At 39.7% G+C, this 18,824-nt stretch overlaps 1 protein-coding gene across 1 annotated transcript in view; it reads right to left on the reverse strand.

Annotated features, from left to right (window-relative positions):
- Positions 1–10,011: 10,011 nt before the first annotated feature.
- elp2 (elongator acetyltransferase complex subunit 2) overlaps positions 10,012–18,824 on the reverse strand; it is a 35,875-nt gene continuing 27,062 nt past the window's right edge. The window contains exons 18-22 of the mRNA XM_005478640.4: positions 17,794–17,986; positions 12,647–12,768; positions 12,374–12,513; positions 11,827–11,940; positions 10,012–10,808 (exon numbers count right to left, since the gene is read on the reverse strand). Of these exons, the coding sequence (XP_005478697.2) occupies positions 10,613–10,808; positions 11,827–11,940; positions 12,374–12,513; positions 12,647–12,768; positions 17,794–17,986 (765 nt within the window). The 3' untranslated portion in view covers positions 10,012–10,612. The remainder of the gene's footprint in view (positions 10,809–11,826; positions 11,941–12,373; positions 12,514–12,646; positions 12,769–17,793; positions 17,987–18,824) is intronic.

Here is an 18,824-nt window from a genome sequence, read left to right on the forward strand (position 1 = left end):
TATTGGTTGTTTTTTATCTTTGTGCATGTCTTGGATGTGGTACAATTACAGTTTTATGGCACAATTTTGATTTAAAAGCAGATCAGTGGTGAAATCAGTTTGTGCTTTTAGAATTGCTAGAGATCCAAAATAATGGACTCTTCACCTCAGAGTCAAACTTGTGTATTTCTCCACTTGACCGTAGTGGTATTTATTCATTTAGCTTGAAGGTATCAGCTACAGAAATGTCTGATACCACTCAGACAGCCAGCAATTTAAGGAGAACATGTGGCTAAACATGTCACTCCTGGTCTGATTGGGGAGGGGACCAGAGAAAACTACAGAGTCCGACATTGTTTTGGCAAAGTTACACACCGATTCAATATTGATTTTAGTGCCCTCCGATTGACGTAACCGGGTGTCATAACTGCCGACGTGAATTATAATTTTACTGAATTTACGTTTACCCTTAGCCAGCAGTTTTAAATTTCCCTCAATGTCGCCTGCTCTGGCCCCTGGAAGACAATTGACTATGGTTGCCGGTGTCTCTAGCTTCACATGTCTGAGAATAGAATCGCCAATTACCAGAGTTTGACCCCCGGCGGGTGTGTCGCCGAGTGGGGAAAAACGGTGAGACATAAGAACAGGTTGGTGGTGTACCTGCGGCTTCTGTTTAAGACTATGCTTCCTCTTCACCGTCACCCAGCCGTCCTCTTTCACCTGCTGCTCGGGGTCTGCCGGGAGCCAGCTAGCGAGGCCTACGCTACCTTCGGCTGCACCGCCTATTGGGGCCTGAACACCAAGTGACAGCCAGTGTGTAGCCACCACAAAAGACAGGATCTTCCTAAGTAGATCCTTGAGTAGCCACCTGGCCAGGAAACGATAGGTGCAAACACTGGTTGGCGACCTGTCGAGCATGTACCCCGCCTCTCAACCCATGGCAGCTGGGATAGGCTCCAGACCCCTCCACACGACCGTGAATTGGACAAGCAGAAGAAGATGGATGGATGGTTTCTTTAGTTCACTCATGACCAAGAGTGTTATTGCCAGCCAAGCTGTGGTTCAGAGTAATTTCTACCTATAGACAGCAAAAGTCAAATGTTGGGTAATGAATGTGCCTTTCAAGCTGCTGCGATAATTACTAACAGCTATTAACCTTATGAACAGAGCTTGTTCTTCAGAATTAAATATATATTGTTATGTACATCAGACTGTGTGAACGGTGACCCATGCATCTACTGTCGTGCATTTAAAAAGTGCGCATTAATGACATTTTCAGTTAGTATTGTGTGATTTAGTAAGATGTATTTACAATTTCTGAGGTAATAGCTAAGCTAAGCAATTATGTTGCTCACAGCGTTACACTTATCAAAAATCGCACTGATGTTCATTACATACAGAAAACAAAACCTTACTGCCTTTGCTGCACATGGTTTGGACTTGAAAAAAACAGAATAACTTTAATTACTAAGAAATAAGAAATTGCTGGTATTTTTTTTTTCATATTCTCCCATGAATAGCCAGTAAATGTAAGAACTGCATGTTCTTAATAAATAAGTAATAAAATCTCCGTTTACTAAGGATGTTCAATTTGTCACAGTAGGAAAGGCATGGGGGTGAAAAATTAGTTGTAATACTGTGTCAGTGAAACACTTAGCATACACAGAATTAGCAAAAAAAAGCTATTTTTTAGTGCTTATAAAAGGCAATACCACTTGCAGAAACCTCAGCACTACAGATACAGCAAACATTCAATTTGATTCCAAAGCACAAGAAAGTGTGGATGTGATACACTGGCCAGTCAACATCAAGGCTCTTATTGGCATGCAAAGGGCCCACAGTGAAATCTGCTGTCCTCAAACATGAAAGCAAAGTGCAAAGAATAAATGTACAAAGAAAAGTCTTGTACACTGAGTTTGATAAATAATTGAACCGTGAGAAGAAACCCAGTGGCACACAGGATGAAGGAGAGTGTGTTACTGACAGGGTCACAGTGTGTTTGTTTTTGCATTTGCATTTGTGACTCATTTAAATAAGCTTGTTTATCATTTGCAAATATTGAGCCTGAACATGGTTGCAGCATTGTGCTCCACACAGAGAACCAGTAGAGCAGCCGGTTACGACTGTGGCTGACTGCATACCATGATCTGACTTTTCTTCACCAAGTGCAGCCTTCATTAAGTCTAAATTTGAAAAAGTCTTGCCTTCACTCCGCGGTCCATCTCATTCCAAACCATCTTGACTCGTTTTAGGTCAGGTGACTGTGGAGGACAGGCCTTCTTGGTTAAATAGCCCTTACACAGCCTGGAGGTGTGTTCGGGGTCACTGTCCTAAATGATGGTGCAACTAAACGCAAACTGGGTGGGATGGCATGCCACTGCAGGATACTGTGGTAGCCATGCTGGTTCAGTGTGCTTTCAATTTTGAATAAATCCCCAACAGTGTCTCCAGCAAAGCACCCCCACACCATTACACCTCCGTGGTGGGAACCATGCATGTAGAGATCATCCGTTCACCTTTTCCATGTCACACAAAGAGACAGTGGGTGGAACCAAGGATCTCAAATTTGGATTCATCAGACCAAAGCACAGATTTCCACTGGTCTAATGTACATTTCTTGTATTTTTTGGTCCAAACAAATCTCTTCTGCTTGTCATTTTTTCCTTACTCATGGTTTCTTAGCAGCTATTGAACCATAAAGGCCTGATTCGTGCAGTCTCCTCTGAGCAGTTGATGTGGAGATGTGTCAGCTACTGGAACTCTGTGTGGCATTTATCTGGGCTCTAATCTGAGGTGCTGTTAACTTGTGATTTCTGAGGCCGGAGACTCAGATGAATTTATCTTCAGCAGCAGAGGTGACTCTTGGTCTTCCTTTCCTGGATCAGTCCTCATGTGAGTCAGTTTCGTCGTAGCACTTGATGGGGGGTGTGGGAGTTAGCAGTTTTCTGGACTGACTGACCTGCAGTTCTTAAAGTAATGATGTTATTTCTCTTTACTTAGCTGATTGGTTCTTGCCATAATATGAATTCTAACAGTTGTCAAATAGGGCTGTCAGCTGTGTACCAACCTGACTTCTGCACAACACAACTGATTGTCCCAACCTCATTAAGAAGGGAGGAAATTCCACAGATGAACCCTGACAAGGCACACCTGTGAAGTGAAAACCATCTCAGGGAACTACATCATGAAGCTCACTGAGAGAAGGCCAAGGGTTTACAGTGCTGTCAACAAAGCAAAGGGTGGCTACTTTCAGGAATATAAAATATAAGAAATATTTAGAGTTATTTATCAATTTTTTATTTGCTACATAATTCCATATATCTTTATTCATATATTTGATGTCTTCATTATGTATCTACAATATAGAACGTAGTAAAAATAAAGAAAAAACGGTAAATCCAAACCTTTGACTGGTAGTGTATGTTGAAAAAGGTACTGTGCAAAAGTCTTTGGCCAGCGCTCACATTTTGATATTTTTTTCTTCCAAGCAGAAAGAACTTTTTAGATTTTTTTTTAAAGTGGTTTTCCAAAATCTTTTGAAGTTTTTCTTTGGACACCAGTTGCTTTTTCACTGATTTTCAGCCCAGCCATTGCAGTTGATATTTTTAGAGGGATGAAGGATTGAACCGGTGTTGTGTCTAACAGAACAGAGCAGAAAAGTTAGCAAAGATCTAATTTGTTTCTTTAGGGACTTTGTTACTGGTGGAGTGTCACAGAAACACAAAATTTGTTCTAATTTCTTCAGCTGAATCTATTAAAATACCAGCAATAACATGGTCCAACAAGTATAAAATAGTATGTTGGCACCAACAAGGTGATTCACAAAGAGGTATTATATAAAACCTTGGCATATCTCAGCATGATGTGGAGTGTGTCATGAGAGCTCCATCTGGCCCTGTAGTTAATCTATTGTTCACTGAAGCCTCATCAGAAATGGTGTCAGTGGAAGGGTGGCTGTCAAGAAGCTTTCTCAATTAAGTGAAACAAGGAGAAAAGGCTGAGGTATGCCAAATTATTGAAGAACTGGATCAAAAATCAGTGGTAATGGGTCTTATGGAGTAATGAAATTTGAAATTAAAATATATAGAGGAGGTCAGGAGAGACATACAGCAGCAAGTGTCTACAGCCACCTGTAAAACACGGTGGAGGCTCTATCATGGATTGGGGTTTATTTCAGCCAGTAATGTTGGGGATCTTGTCAAAAGTGATGAAATTATGAACACAGAAAAGTACCATCTGAATTTGTTCCACCCTACAACCTCATCTGGAAGGCATCTGATTGACAACTGCTTCATTTTTCAGCATGACAATGATCCATAACACACTGCCAATCCAGTAGAGGCATACCTGGATAGAAAAACACACAATAAAACACTCTCAGTCAGCGATTGGCCAATCCAGAGCACGGACCTTAACATTATTGAAGCAGTGGGGAAGAGAAAAAAAGACAGCCAACAAATTAAGATGAGTTTTGACCTTCAAGACTAGTTAAAAGAATTACAAGAAAAGTTGCATAAGAGAGTTTGGGCTGTGTTGAAGAGCAGAGGTGGTCTTATTAAATATTGACTTAGAGGCACTTTAGAATTGTACAAACTCTTTTTTTGCTTTACATAAAATATTTACATGTATGTTTGGACTTTTCAATGAATCACTGAAATTTAAGGAAATGGCTCACGACTTTTGCGTAGTATTGTCCAATGGACAAATACTGGTTAAAAACTCTGTTTCTGATGCTGTTAAAGTGTTAGCCACTAATTTACATAAATAACCTGTGGATTGTGTGAGTACGCTACTTTATAGAAAACCCCAGATTAACATGGAAAATGCTTTGAGTAGATCCAAAAATCTAAAATTCAAATTTAAACATCATGAATGCTTAAACACCATTTTAGTTTTTAGTATTGATCATGTAAAGATCAATACCTCTCTAGGGAAAAGCTATGGAGAGCTAAGTATTTAATTTCATAGATTAGAGCATGTGAAGCTTTTTAGTTCTTGGAGAAAGTCTACTAAATGTGCCTTCACCCTTACTAGGTAGTGTCCAGATAAAGAAGTGGTCCTGTTCTTCTAAATGCTGCATGAAAGCAAAGCTGTATGTGCACAAAAAAATTGTAACTCTTCCTTTAATTTTCAGATGAGATAGATTTTCAAAGGCCTTTACAAGAAAACTGATAACTTTGTAATGACTATAATTGTTTTTCAGGGAACTTAGCAGGACATCAAGTGATCAACTGATCAAACAACATCAAGTGAATCAAGCTTTTAAATACAGCCGATGTCTGTTCTGCTGCTTACTGATTCAGAGATATCCACGCATTTCACAGAAAGGCTTTGGCAGGAAGACATGCTCCAGTGTGTGTAAATGCTTCATGACCTTCTCTCTTGTCTCAGCGGGATCGTGCTGTGCAAATGGAAGACAGATTGATTAAGTTGACCTAAGTGTCAGTGGAAGGGAAGCGTCTATGTATCCTCCTTCGTGTGATGGCTCCATTGCAGAAATTAAGCCTGGCTGCAGAATAAAATGGCAAATATGCAAGCCAGTACTCTATCCAATTTATCAAACTCGTGCACACACATAAATATCATTGATCTAAAGATTGTAATAGAGAGGAACAGATACAGAAGAAATCATGTGGTTATAGCCACCGTGACATCACCCACGAGTTTACAAAGTGAGCGTCATGGTGTATTTATAGATGACTTAAAACCAGCAATTAAACCCATTAGGAATTTGTTATTGAGGTCAATAATCAAGAAAAGAGGGAGTAAATTTCTTCTATAAAGTCTACTTTTCAGTCAGAGGTGTCGCCCTCTGCTGGTCAGACAATGCAGGATTAAAGCATTTCACTTTTGAGACTCAAAGCATACATCCACCAAAGTGATAAGGACGTTGGGACATATTGTCCTGATCATAATCACTTTAATGACCCCCTGACATTTCATCTGGTTCTACCACGAGGTGACATTTATAGCCTAGAGTGAAATTTCTAAACAACTCTTCTGTCTAGCATTGTCTGTTCAAATGTTCAGTCTGTCTGGCACTTTGGTTTAGGACATTCCCATCAGCTTTAATCTAATTAGCAGATGTTAACATGCTGTGATAGTGGAGGCAGGCTAAACTATATCAGCTCAAAATCAGAATGTTGCCATTAGCCCTGAGTTACCGAGGCACAGCGGAAGTACTTGACTCTTAACTATTAAAGTTTCATCTCATTTTATGTACAGCTGAGAGCTCTGCTAACTAATTTGCTTATATTAAGCGATGAGTAAAAATCAAAGGGTAGTTATTTTTTACTTTTTTCTCCAAAGTCCCCACATCTGTTCAATTCAATTTTATATTTGACATAGCACCTATTCACAACAACAATCTCCTCAAGCGGCTTCATGTTGTAAAGCAAAGACCCTACAATAATAGGGAGAAAACTCCAACAATCAGGTGAACCCTTATAAGCAAGCAGTTGGCGACAGTGGGAAGGAAAAACTCCCTTTTTACAGGAAGAAACCTCAATGCTCAGATGTGGAAATGCAAGAAATTCCTAACTAAGACTGAAAGCTTTAAACCGTATCCTAAAAGAGGGTGTCTGTCTACAGTTCAAACAAGGAGCTGATTCTACTGAGGAAAAGACTGAAAACTGAAGACTCTGCATCACATTCTACTTTTAAACACCCAGGAGTATTTTAATTTGATTCTAGATTTAAAAGGGAACCAATGAGGAGATGCTAGTATGGGAAAAAATATGTTCTCTCTTTCTGGTCCCTGTCAGTAATCTGCAGCATTTTGGATCAACTGAAGACTTTTCCGGGAACTTTTAGGACAACTTGATAATAATGAATTACAATAGTTGAGCCTAGAAGTAATAAATGCATGGACCAAGTTTTCAGCATTATTCTGAGATGGAATGTTTAGAGATACTGTGCAAATGCAAGAAAGAAATCCTAAATATTTGTTTAACATGCACATTGAAGGACATATCCTGGTCAAAAATGATTCCTCACAGTGTTACTGGAGCTCAAAGTAATGCCATCCAGAGCAACTATCAGGTTAGACACCATGTATCTAAGGTTTTTAGAGCTAACTACAATAACCTCAGTTTTATCTGAATTTAGAAGCAGGAAGTTAGAGGAGAGAGCAACCAATTCTTTCGCAAACATTTGTAGAAACACCTGCATGCCTGGGTGTTTGATTTTATACAGTTGTGGCCATGGAAGTGATTGAAAACCTGAATTTGATGATTTGGATGGCTGAATAAATACTTTTGGCAATATAGTGTAGAACAGGTCCTAACACAGAACCCTGGGGAACTCCATAATTAGCACAATTGTGAGAACAGGACTATTTTACATCCTATTAGACCTAATAGATTAATTCTGAAATTATCTGACTGTTTAGACTGACTGAATCCAGTCCTTGACTAAACGTTCAAAACACTTTAAATGGGATTTTGTAATAATTATGTTTGCCACACCCATTGGCAACTAATTTCAAGTGTACCTCTCCATCTTTGGTGGGAAAATATATCAGTACCCTCAACCAAACACACTAAGACATGACCTATTCAGAAACTTCACCAAGTAAACAGTAGATACACTCTGCGCAATGTTATCATTTAGACTGTGTAAAAACATATTCATTAAAATCTGTGATTATTCACCTGGGAGAACAGACTGACACCAAGGCATAATGATATAATCATCTCAAGTATTCCCCTGTTCAGTCCTTTTTTAAAGCACTGGTCCTGAAGTCTCTTATTGGTTTATTTACTGAGTGAATGGTTACAATTCTTTTTTCCATTAATCTTAAGCATTAAAGGCTTTCTAGGTAAGACTTTTAATTTGTTTATATTATATTAGGGAAATCCAACCTCAGATGAGGGATCAAGGACACGCTGGAGAAAACGTGCACATATATGCCTCATGCATTAGTATGCTAGGCAGAACATTTAAGCCATAGGAGCTCTTACCACAAATGTGTTCTTGAAAATCCTTAACAAGATAATCTCTCATATTTAAATGGAAACATAGTGATAATGATTTAATTATTACATTATGTTATATATGATGTGGAAAATCTCTCGAGAAATGGCCGCCTTGTCCCAAAACCTCATTTTACTTTTGAAAAACAGCCATTTCCTAGAGGAGCTGTGTGTGGCCTGGGTTGACTGATGCCTCCGCACTTACCAGGATATGTGATTAGAGGGAGAGTTATGGCCAGTAGTTACAGTCTCCTGCAGATAAATTTATGGCTAATATATAATGACGGCACACCCGGCTGAGCTCACAGTAAATCTGTGACATGGAATTCTCCTGTCCTTGAGAATTCAGTTCTGATCCTCATTGGCCAAAAGCAGATGTAGCCTAAATCAAAATCTGGGTTCAAAACCAGCCCTGTTTAGATTTATCCATCCTTTTTTACCAGCATTTTAGCAGGTCATTTTTTGATTTTATGAGGTGCAAAAATGTTCTAATAAAAGAAGGTTGTGAAAAAAAGCTCCATTAAACCTACGGTATTGTCCAGGACTACCATGTAATACAATGTTTTTTAAAAAAGAGTGAGAGAAGAAAAAATAAAGATAAAAACTAGTTTGGTGAACACAGTGGGGAGTTTTTCTACTAGAGAGCAGGATTTTACACTCAGAAGTTTGTGGAAAAGCAAAAACAGATACAGGTCAGAAATGTACAGCCTCTTACACTACCAACCAGAATCCAGGTGTACAGTGGAGGTAACAGTTATCGCTGAAGTTGTAAGTTTACTCACAAAGAAACTAACAGTCTCAAAGGTTTATGATAGCTGAATATTAATGGAAAGAGACAGAAACTGATCGCCTACAACCTAGCAGGAATTCTGACTCCCACAGATTGGCCAGCAAGAAACTTGATGAGAAGGTCACAACTTTTGGTGAGATTATTCAGAAACGGAAGAAATATAAAATGACCTTCAGTCGCTCTCAGTCTGGCAAGCCCATGAGGCAAGATTTTAACTCATGGGCTGAGGATAATCATGAAAGGTGGTGGTGGTGGTGGAACAACCCAAAACTACATGGGAAGAGCATCGGCGTAACTTTGTGCTGAACATTGGGGGGGTCAAGATCTCTAAATAAATAAATAAATCTGGGTAAATTCCCAGATGATTAAACGTGCAACTGTTTGCTGGTAATACCTGAAACGAGTAAAGAAAATCAACAGCCTATTTATGCAAGATAAATTATAATTTTATTGGGGGAGTATATTGGTTGGGTCTTATTATTGGGGGGCTCATAACCCCCCTAACCCCCCTGGAAATTACGCCCCTGGGGAAGAGCTTGATAATGATTTGAAGGCAGTTGGGACCACAGAGACCAAGAACACCACTGGTAATACACCACACCATAATGTACTGAAATCTTGCAGTGCCCCCAAGGTTCCCCTACAGAAGATGGCACATACCACAGTGCTTGTAATGTGTTTTTTTTGTTGTTCATTTTGTTGCAAATTAGCAAACTTACGAATTCAGCAGGAGATCAAATAATTATTTCACCCACTGTGCTTGATGATGATGTGGCTGTAGCTCAGGAGGTACGAGGTCACACACTAATCGGAAGGTTGTTGGTACGATCCCTGGCTGCTCTAGTATGCATGCCGAATATCCTTGAGCAACATACTAACTGTAAGTTGCTCTCTAATGCATCCATCCATCAAATGTTAGAAAGCACTTACGTAAGAAAAAAAAAAAAAACAGACAAAAGTGCCTGTGTGAATGGATGAATGAGGCAAGTTGTATAAAGCGCTTTGAGTGCTCAGCTAGAGAGGACAACCATTTACTATGAGAATAGCCCGGCCACAGACAAGCATCTTACCTGGTTTTGTTTCACGAGAAAGAAAAAAAAAACTCCTCGAAACTTGCTAAAAACTTAAGATCATCTTTTCCGAGCCAAATTTTGGACTTTCTTTGTAAAGCACTTTACTGTAATTTTCACAAAAAATATGTTGAGTGCACTGGATTACAGAATGCCTGCAAGGTAGGAGAAATCTATTAAAAAGTCAAGACAGCAACAATATTTGCAAAATGGTCATCTTTAATACACTCAAGTTTGCACAGAGGATAAAAATGTGATCCCTAGTGTGTAGCAGTCATTCATCATTGCTGCATACTGCACTGCTTGCACACTACCTATACACATACGTGACATACATGAAAGACATTTAATCAACTGATCACAAGGCACAAACATGCAACACAAGCCCTGTCTCTGATGGCACTCAGAATTGAAGTGTTCCTTCAAGAATACAGTTCACCATGCCAATGGTTACTTAGATGACCTGTATAAATACGCAGTCTGTATAGAAATCCTGCTGAGTCTTCTTCTTTGAATCTAAAACACTTTGAAGTGTCTAAGCAAAATACCACCCTAAGGTCATGGTGTTTTTACCATCTTGCTTCCACCCATCAAATCCGTTCAGCTGTGTGCAGACAGACTGCAAGGCATGTGCGCTGTGGGTTTGTCCTGTGACTGACCCATGACTTAACTGGCTGTCACAGGGACTGCACGGCATGCCAGCAAGCAGCTGTGGCCTCGGTGCCTCAGTCAGGCCTGTGGCCCTCAGTCAAAGTGTCTCTCTGGGTGTGAGAGACATAATAGTGTCAGTGTTGGTGGTGCTAAAGAGCCCGTTTGTTGATGTTGAAGATTTTGACAGAGTGGTCGGCACTGGCGCTGGCGAGCTGGACCCAGGAGCTCTCCTCCTCGATTTCACTCTCTCCGTCACCCTGTCCATCCTTCTTGCCGTTCCCCCGACCTGCTCGGCCAGTCTTGGGCCTCCAGCGGAGCCGCTTTACTGCCAAAGTGTGGCTTTGTCTGTGAGAGGATGTGTGATGAAAGGAGACAACAGAATACTTGTCTGGATGACAAAACAAGCTTTCAGACAAAATCTACACAACTGACACAACTATTTTACACCAAACCATCATTTTTCTGTTAAACATATCCACAGAACACAAAAACTTTGTTTGGTATATTTTGCTAGTACTGGGTTGGACCATCTTTTGCCTTCACAACTACCTTAATTGTTCTTGGCAAAGACTCAGCAAGGTGTTTGAACAATCCTCAGATGTCATATGAGTAATGTGGTCTCATTCTCATGTTTAAGAAACCAGTTTAAGATGATTTGAGCTTTGTGACATGGTGTGTTATCCTGCTGAAAGCAGCCATCAGAAAATGGGTACACTGTGGTCATAAAAGGGTTGGACTTGGTCTGCAACAATAGGCAGTAAGTAGAAACAATGCTCAGTGGTTCCAGGGGCTCTAAATGTGGCAACAAAGTACCTTTGATACCTTGAACCTTTGATACAAGGCAGGGTGGATCCTTGCTTTCATGTTGTTCGTGCCTTTGTTACATATTGATGCTTATTTTTCTAATTTTAGTTTATTTTATCTCATTAAGACTGTTTTTATCATATTGTATTTCATTTATATTATTATAATACATATTAACGTTCTTTTGTTATGTTGTTCATTTTTACTTGCAGTAACAAAGGAATTTTCCAACTTATATATCATCTTAAAATATGAAAAAAAGGCTTATCTGAGGTGTGACTTTCTGATACAAAGACTGTGCAACCTATCTTGATCTTTACAGACTATAGTGGCACAGACCAGTGTGAGATAAAACATCGACACAACCCAAATTAAGGTACCAGTTCATGCCATCTGCATCTCCTCTTCAAAGGAAGCAGACATCATCTCCATCGCGCTTATCTAACTTTTAAATGGTAAATAACAGAAAGCTTCTGGTTCTCAACAGCAATCAGAGTGAAGACCCACAACTGACACTGTGATGAACTTCAGATCGACTGCATGTGTGTAGTAAGGATACAAGGTGTCGGTTTCTCCGCAGCAGCTCCAGTCGTCTCCTCCTGCAGGCTCGCTGCCAGGGCTCCACCTGTACAGCCGGATCCTGCCACACTCCAGGCCAACTGCAAGCAGGTAGCTGCGGAAAGTAGGAAGGAAACACAACAAAGCCGAACTTCAGAGCAGACCTCGTTTTCCTTTGCTCTGACCTAGATGTCTTGAACCAGTACTGTCACTCTTCGCTACAAGAGTTAGACACTTTCACCACATTTAATTCCATTTCAGCACAGTATGAATGAACCTCCGGGGTCTTTAGATGAGAATGTGAAGCAGTTTGGTGTCAGCCACAGTCATGTCATGTGTTTAAATTAAGTGGATATAATGTTTCTTTATATGAGGTTAACAGCTTCTAAACCAATTAAACAATCAGTTAACTGATGAGCAGTTTAAGGGAGACGAAAATAGTTCAAACTGCAGCTTCAAATTATTGAAGCAAACTTCCAAAGTACTGAAGACAGATATAAGACCTGGCCAGTCGATATGACGGTAGTTGGAGGTCATGTAACACAAACCTGTCATTAGAGCAGAGTACAGGGCAGAACGCTACAGCAGTAGCAGAATCGCCCACATCTAAGATGGAAGAGCATGGTTTAATCTCAGGAGGCAGCACAGGGTCTCCAGAGGCCAAACTACATGGGCCCCATACTATCACCTGGACACACACACACACACACACACACACACACACACACACACTCTGTTTAGAAAAAAAATGCTACAACTCAAGAGCGCAACAAGGTGGTATAACTGTCAACGCATAATGTGACGCAACATTTAAAAATTACCTTCTTGTCTCGACTTGATGTTACAAAGAATTTGCCGTCAGGGCTCCAGTCACATGACCAGATGATTCGGCTGTGTATGGCTGTGTCCTTCTCTGTGTGCGCATACAGCGAGAACAGGGGCTCTATATGGAAACAGGAACAAAGAGCAAGAGAGATCATACAAACAACTGCATTCAAACAATGGTATGAGTGCCGGCACTACATGTATTGTGTCACATTTCATCTCCACAACAACACTTTTCCAACAGAGGATGAGCTGGTAGCAAAACTTTGTGTTATGATTACTGCAGCATGACATCAGCACGTTTAGATCCCTGCCTCACAGCTCGGTAGCAACAAAGCCTCTCCCGAGCGACAAATAAACAACCGAACAAGACAGAGAACCTCATTCCAGCCCTCCATTTCAGTCAGTTTTGGTTTATGACCTGCTGCTGTTTATTTCCCTAGCCTAAGTCATTTCAGCCTCCAGATTGGTTTTCCCTAGAGAGCTTGTTTGTATGCTGCTGGCAGCTGCCTGCCTGCATGTCTGCAGTAGCCCTGCTCTCCACTGGCACTCTCTCACACACGAACACACACACATAGCATGAATATTGTAAAACATCAGCACTGCCACAAAAGTCTGAGTTAACCAAAGTGTTGAGGTTTGCGTTCAAAGGATTCTCCTTCTCTCTCCTTCACACTCTTTCATTAACACGACTGGCTGTTGAGCTATATCACATCACACACATATGGAGACTGGAGACACGGACTATAGAGAAGTGTCCATCTTAATAAAACACACAAAATATATCAAGAAGACTCAAAGGTAGAACATAAAAAAGGCCACTCAGGTTAAAAAAAAAAAAAAAAAAAAAAGAGGAAGCGCAGCGGAGAGAGAAGGTGACAATGTCTCCAAGACCAAGACAAAATAGGGCGGTGGAGGGAAATGCTCAGGCAAAACAGGTAGGAGCCAGAAGATGTGTGAATAGAATAGAGGTAGTCATTTTGTTTGATCAGCTCTGACTTCGTTTAACCTTCCCTAGTCTGAAGCTAGGAGACTGTGCGTGTCCGCGTGTGTGTTTGCGTGCGTGCTCTTCACAATCACCTTGAGTGATTCAGCAGTCAACCAGAACAGACGGGGAGCCCCCCGCCCCTCGAAAAAGCAAAAAAACCAAAAAACCCTGTATTCCCTCGCCATTTCTCTTAAGAGAAACCAAAGACCAACACACACACACACACACACACACCACCCTGCCTCTGCGTAGCCCACCATTCAGGCGAACAGAGGAGTGCGGGACGCCTCTGTCAGTGCCCATTAACACCATCCGGAGAAGCCAAGAGAAACATAAGATGCTTTACCAGGTGCAGGAGGAGGTAATCCTTAGGGCTTAAATGTCGTTCTCTGTTCACCTTAAATGCAGGATTGAGTTATTTGTAGAGTCTGTGTGCTGAGGTTCTCTCATATAAACATCCTCTCCAAGAACACACTCCTGTTGACAACAGCAACAGCTCTACACAGAACTTAGGCCAACAGAAATCCAATATCTGAGCTAGTTTTTTCTTTTTCTTTTAAATAAAATGTTTGATTACTTTAAAATGTATTGTTTCTGAAGGTGTATTGATTATCTGGGTCCATATTCACAATGTTTCAGATGTTTGAGAATTAGATTTGGGAGATGTTTTCTACCTACTTAGAGTGAAAGTGTAAAATTAAGAGCACCTCTCACAGTATCACACCATTAGTAAACACATATATAAAATCATATTCAGACACAATTTACACTATATCATGATAAAACATGATTCAAACTCTAAAGAAATAAATTTTTCTGAGTCATACTGTGCAAAAGCTTTGAGTTGTATGATTTCAAAAACACTGATACGCCTAATCCTACGGTACAAGCTCCCAGCTAGGTCATATTGAAGAATTTGTGAACTACTTCTGTTTCTTCATGTAATTCCAGAAAACCACATCAAGATTAAACACAGTTCATAGGTAACTGACTACGCTAACTAAAAAATAATGAGAAAAAATGAAAACTATTGAGAATTAAAATCTATGGACAAGTCAAGAAGGCTCACAAACACTCATATCTAGAACAAGTGAATCTTGCCTATTACTAAATGCAACGCTTTGAATTCAGAAGTGTTATGAGGACATGGTCGGTAGTAAAAAAGTATAAAAACATGTCAATGCCTCAGTATGTCAGAGCACTGACTGTATTACTGATGTTACTGATGGTGACAGGAAGGCTCTAACATTTGGAGGATGTGGTCAACCAATAAGACCACGCCCCCATGATCATAACCTATCAGTTGATTATCATGATCTAAGAGGATACAAGTCGTATGGAAAATCTGTAGCAAAGCGATATCATTTCATACATGAAACATGTATCAATACCAACAATCTTATGTTAATGACTTGCTGCATTAGGAGCGAGAACTTGTAATTGTAAGTAGTGTGCATGAAGTATATGCTGTGAAAATGGAGAAATGTTTGCAAAACAACGAATGTGACTTTGAACGTGAGCACAGCTTGGGTGAAGATCCATTAGGTGCAAATTCGACTAAATTCTGACCAATCCTCCAGTGCAATCTATTACAACTTGGCTTTTATCCACCAATGTCTTCAAATTCAACTATGATTTATGGTTGAAAATTCAGAAAAAGTTTTATAACTTAGAACCTATGTTTCTGACAAGTGAGATGTGTGATGTCATAATATAGAAAGAACCCTATAAAGATTTTAAATATGTTACATTTGAACTCTGACCTCTTCTTCAAGGCCAATAGAGTCATCTAAAGGTCAAATGATAACACTATATAGAGTTATTTAAAACAACCTTTCTTTCTATCATTGTTTATATTTAAAGCATACAGGCATAATCCCTGGCCTCTTCTTCAAGGTCAAATAAGGTCATAAAATGTCTCACTTTTACATTTTACATCTGCCTTTCTTTCAAGTTGACTCCAAAATGCATTATATGTTTCAAGAAAGTAATGTTAAGAGAAAGTAAATAAGCTGCCTGGTTAGTTAGAAATATGTTGTGGTACATTTCTAGATACAAGATAGTAGATGTAGTATACGAATATAGTAAGCTCAATTTATTTATGTCCAGTTATTTACAAATCAGTGCCTATTATCCATTACCTACTCCTTCATGATGTTTGTATAATTAGAGTGAGCATCTGTCATGCTACCTTTATTTGATTTTAATTCCACTTCAAACTTCTTAAAGTATGTCCAAAAAGAGCAAAGAAAACAAAATGACTATATAGAAAGCACAACAATGTTGCCTTAAAAGTAAATACTGCCCAGAAAGCGAGCTGCCTTAGCCGAGGTTTGTACTCTGTGACTGCTGGGTGAGCAGACAGATGATGATCCTTCAGCTGGATGAGCTAAAAACTCTGTAATGTCGGGATTACAGCTTCATACCACTTCTGGCAGAGCTCCTTTTTCTCATCAGTGAATATTTATCACCCTTTATCACTCTGGTCGTGTGTCTGGAGACTCTGACATGCAGCAGAATAAATCTGGGACCAAAAAGATACCTTATGCCAGATGTGACTGGTTAGAATCTAAGTAGTACTGATTATGTAATAAAATGAAATCAACAAATTTATTTATTTAATAGATCATAAAAAGGCAAAAAACATTTAAAAAACAAGCAAAGTGAGATTGTTTTATTGGTTGGTTGTTCCATGGAATCGTTTAAGATTTGGGTCCAGAGATGATTTCTCACTCAGAAAGCTCTCACCCAATGTGAATCCTGACGGTGGTGACCTTAGAGAGACAAATCTATTTCTCTGACCATGTCAAAACCACTGAGTTAAGTCACAAAGGAGGGTAAAGGTCAAAAGAAATTGACAAAACGACTGAGAGAGCGCTAAAACTGAGACTTTTCAGCTGATATTTGCTGGGTTAAATTGGGCCAAGGTTATCCGTAGCTGACCGCAGCATGACTACTCTTCAAAGTAATTGGGGGATATTTAACCTCATTATCTCCACTTTCAGCAGTGTATACACTCTTAAATTTGCTCTTAATAGTTTAAATAATGACTGAAATATGTATTCAGTGAGTCACATTAGACAGGATTTGCCAACCATCATATTTTTAGTGCAAGACACCAGCTCTCAAAGTGCGTAAACAAATCTCACACCTACCGCAAGGAAGCATCAAAGTATCCTCTTCATGGGTTAAACTGGCTTTTTGCACACAGCACACAATCTGAAGATCACACTTTTTAAACATTTTAGCACCTACACTGACCCACAAACACCACAGGAAGTGGAAAAGACAGTTTTTGTGGCTTTAGCTGAAGTTGGCAAACACACAGAGGCCTCTTTATATTCACAAACCTTTCATGTACCTTCAGTGTTTTCTCATTTACTTCTCTCTACAATTTCACAGATCAGAGCCCCACAGAGCGCTACCCCCAATATCACAAATCCCAGTTTAACACAAAACTATAAATATCATTGTGGTTTGTCTTTATCAGCGCATGCAAAGGCTACTGCATCATGTTTTATGTCTGTATTTATTCAAAGTGTTACTTCAGAATGTTCTTTTCCAGCTTCATCCCAGAGAGCATAGATTTGATGAGATCTCTGCAATCCACAGCAGAGGATTTGATGTATTCTGCGTGGTAATTACCCATTTGAAAGCCTGTTTCAAATCATTGCGCTACCTACAAATGTGGAATTATAAGCCTTGAAGGAGGGAAGTAAGCAGTAATCGTTCATTTTGGTCAGTCTGGTCAGTTTCAAATCTTTCCTATATTATTAAATCCCTTTTGGACTAGATTCATTCAGTGCGTCACTTGTTTGGCTCTTCATAGTATTAACGAGGGGAGTCCTTCCAATAAGGCCAGCTTGACTTGAAATTCAATTTGGAGGAAATCTGCTCTGTGGGTTTACCTTATTTTAATTATTTGGAATTAGGGGAGCAATTCTATGTGCCAGAAGGGCTCCGGCATTGTCCTTTTTTCTTAATATTCACTCAAGCACATTTTTTAATTAAACGGAATTTATTTACAAAGCATTATGAGGAACTAAAGTCTCATCCTGAGTCACACTGCATTTGAAAAGCAAATCCTAAAGACCAAACACGAATAATCCTGTAAAGCAGATTTCCTTATTAGTCTGTGTTGTCCTCATTTCTCACCTGGACTTTCAGGTGTGGGGAGGTTCCTTCTCCATAAAGACCAAGTGCGATCTCGGGACACAGCCAACAGGAGCTGTGCATCAGGTGAAAAGGCCATTTGGGTGACCGTGAGGGTGTGACATGGAAGAACCTGCAGCTGACGCCATGTGGTTGTACTCCACAGCAGCACTGCTGCATGCTCAGCTTTGGATGCCTGGAAAGATAGTAAGGGGTCAGTTCATTGTCAGACATAAAATACACAATGCTTTATAAAATCACCTGTGTTTACTTTATAAGCTACTTCTACATTTGAATTATTAGCCACTTCTATGAAAAATGTTATTTTTGAAGTATTGCCCAAGTGCCGTTAAACAGAGCAAGACATTTTTAACAGTTTTCTAAACATCCTAGCTTTATTTTAAACCCCTACATTACTTTACTTTGCATAATGAAACAAGATTATTCACAAAAAACAAAAACTACCACGATCAAAACAATTAGCACCCCTGATGCTAACAGTCAGTTCTGTATCATTTTCTCAAGCTCCTCCAGATTTGACGGTCTTCTGGCATGGACTTTGGTTTTCAGTTCACCTTCATAAACAATGCCTCTGTGGCCAAAGAGCTCTCGTTTCCAGTATGCAGGTCGTTCTTTCTTACTTTAGTCTGGATTGCAGGTGTCTCTTCTGCAGAAGTTTCCTTGGTATGCAACCTCACACTTCATCTAGTGGTTGTCTTCTTTGAGACCACAGTTCCTGACCTAAGCCATTCAGTTGTATCTTAGCAGTTGTTCTGGTGTCTTTAGACACATCTCACACTTGTTTTCTTTCCAGAGTCTTTGAAATCTTTTGCTTCCTACCCTATGTCAAGTTTGTTCTGTACTGTGTGGTACTCTGTGATGATACTTCTCACTCCAGATCTTAACACTTGGAAATGTTGTGATAACTTTGTGTATCCATGTCCTGCTTTGTGAGCATCAACAAATCTTTTTATCAAGTCTAAACTGATTGATTTTGTTTTGGGCATGATGCATTCTCAAGTAACTGATCAAAC

The sequence above is a fragment of the Oreochromis niloticus genome, linkage group LG22, assembly GCF_001858045.2.
Source record: "Oreochromis niloticus isolate F11D_XX linkage group LG22, O_niloticus_UMD_NMBU, whole genome shotgun sequence".
Classification (NCBI taxonomy): Eukaryota; Metazoa; Chordata; class Actinopteri; order Cichliformes; family Cichlidae; genus Oreochromis; species Oreochromis niloticus.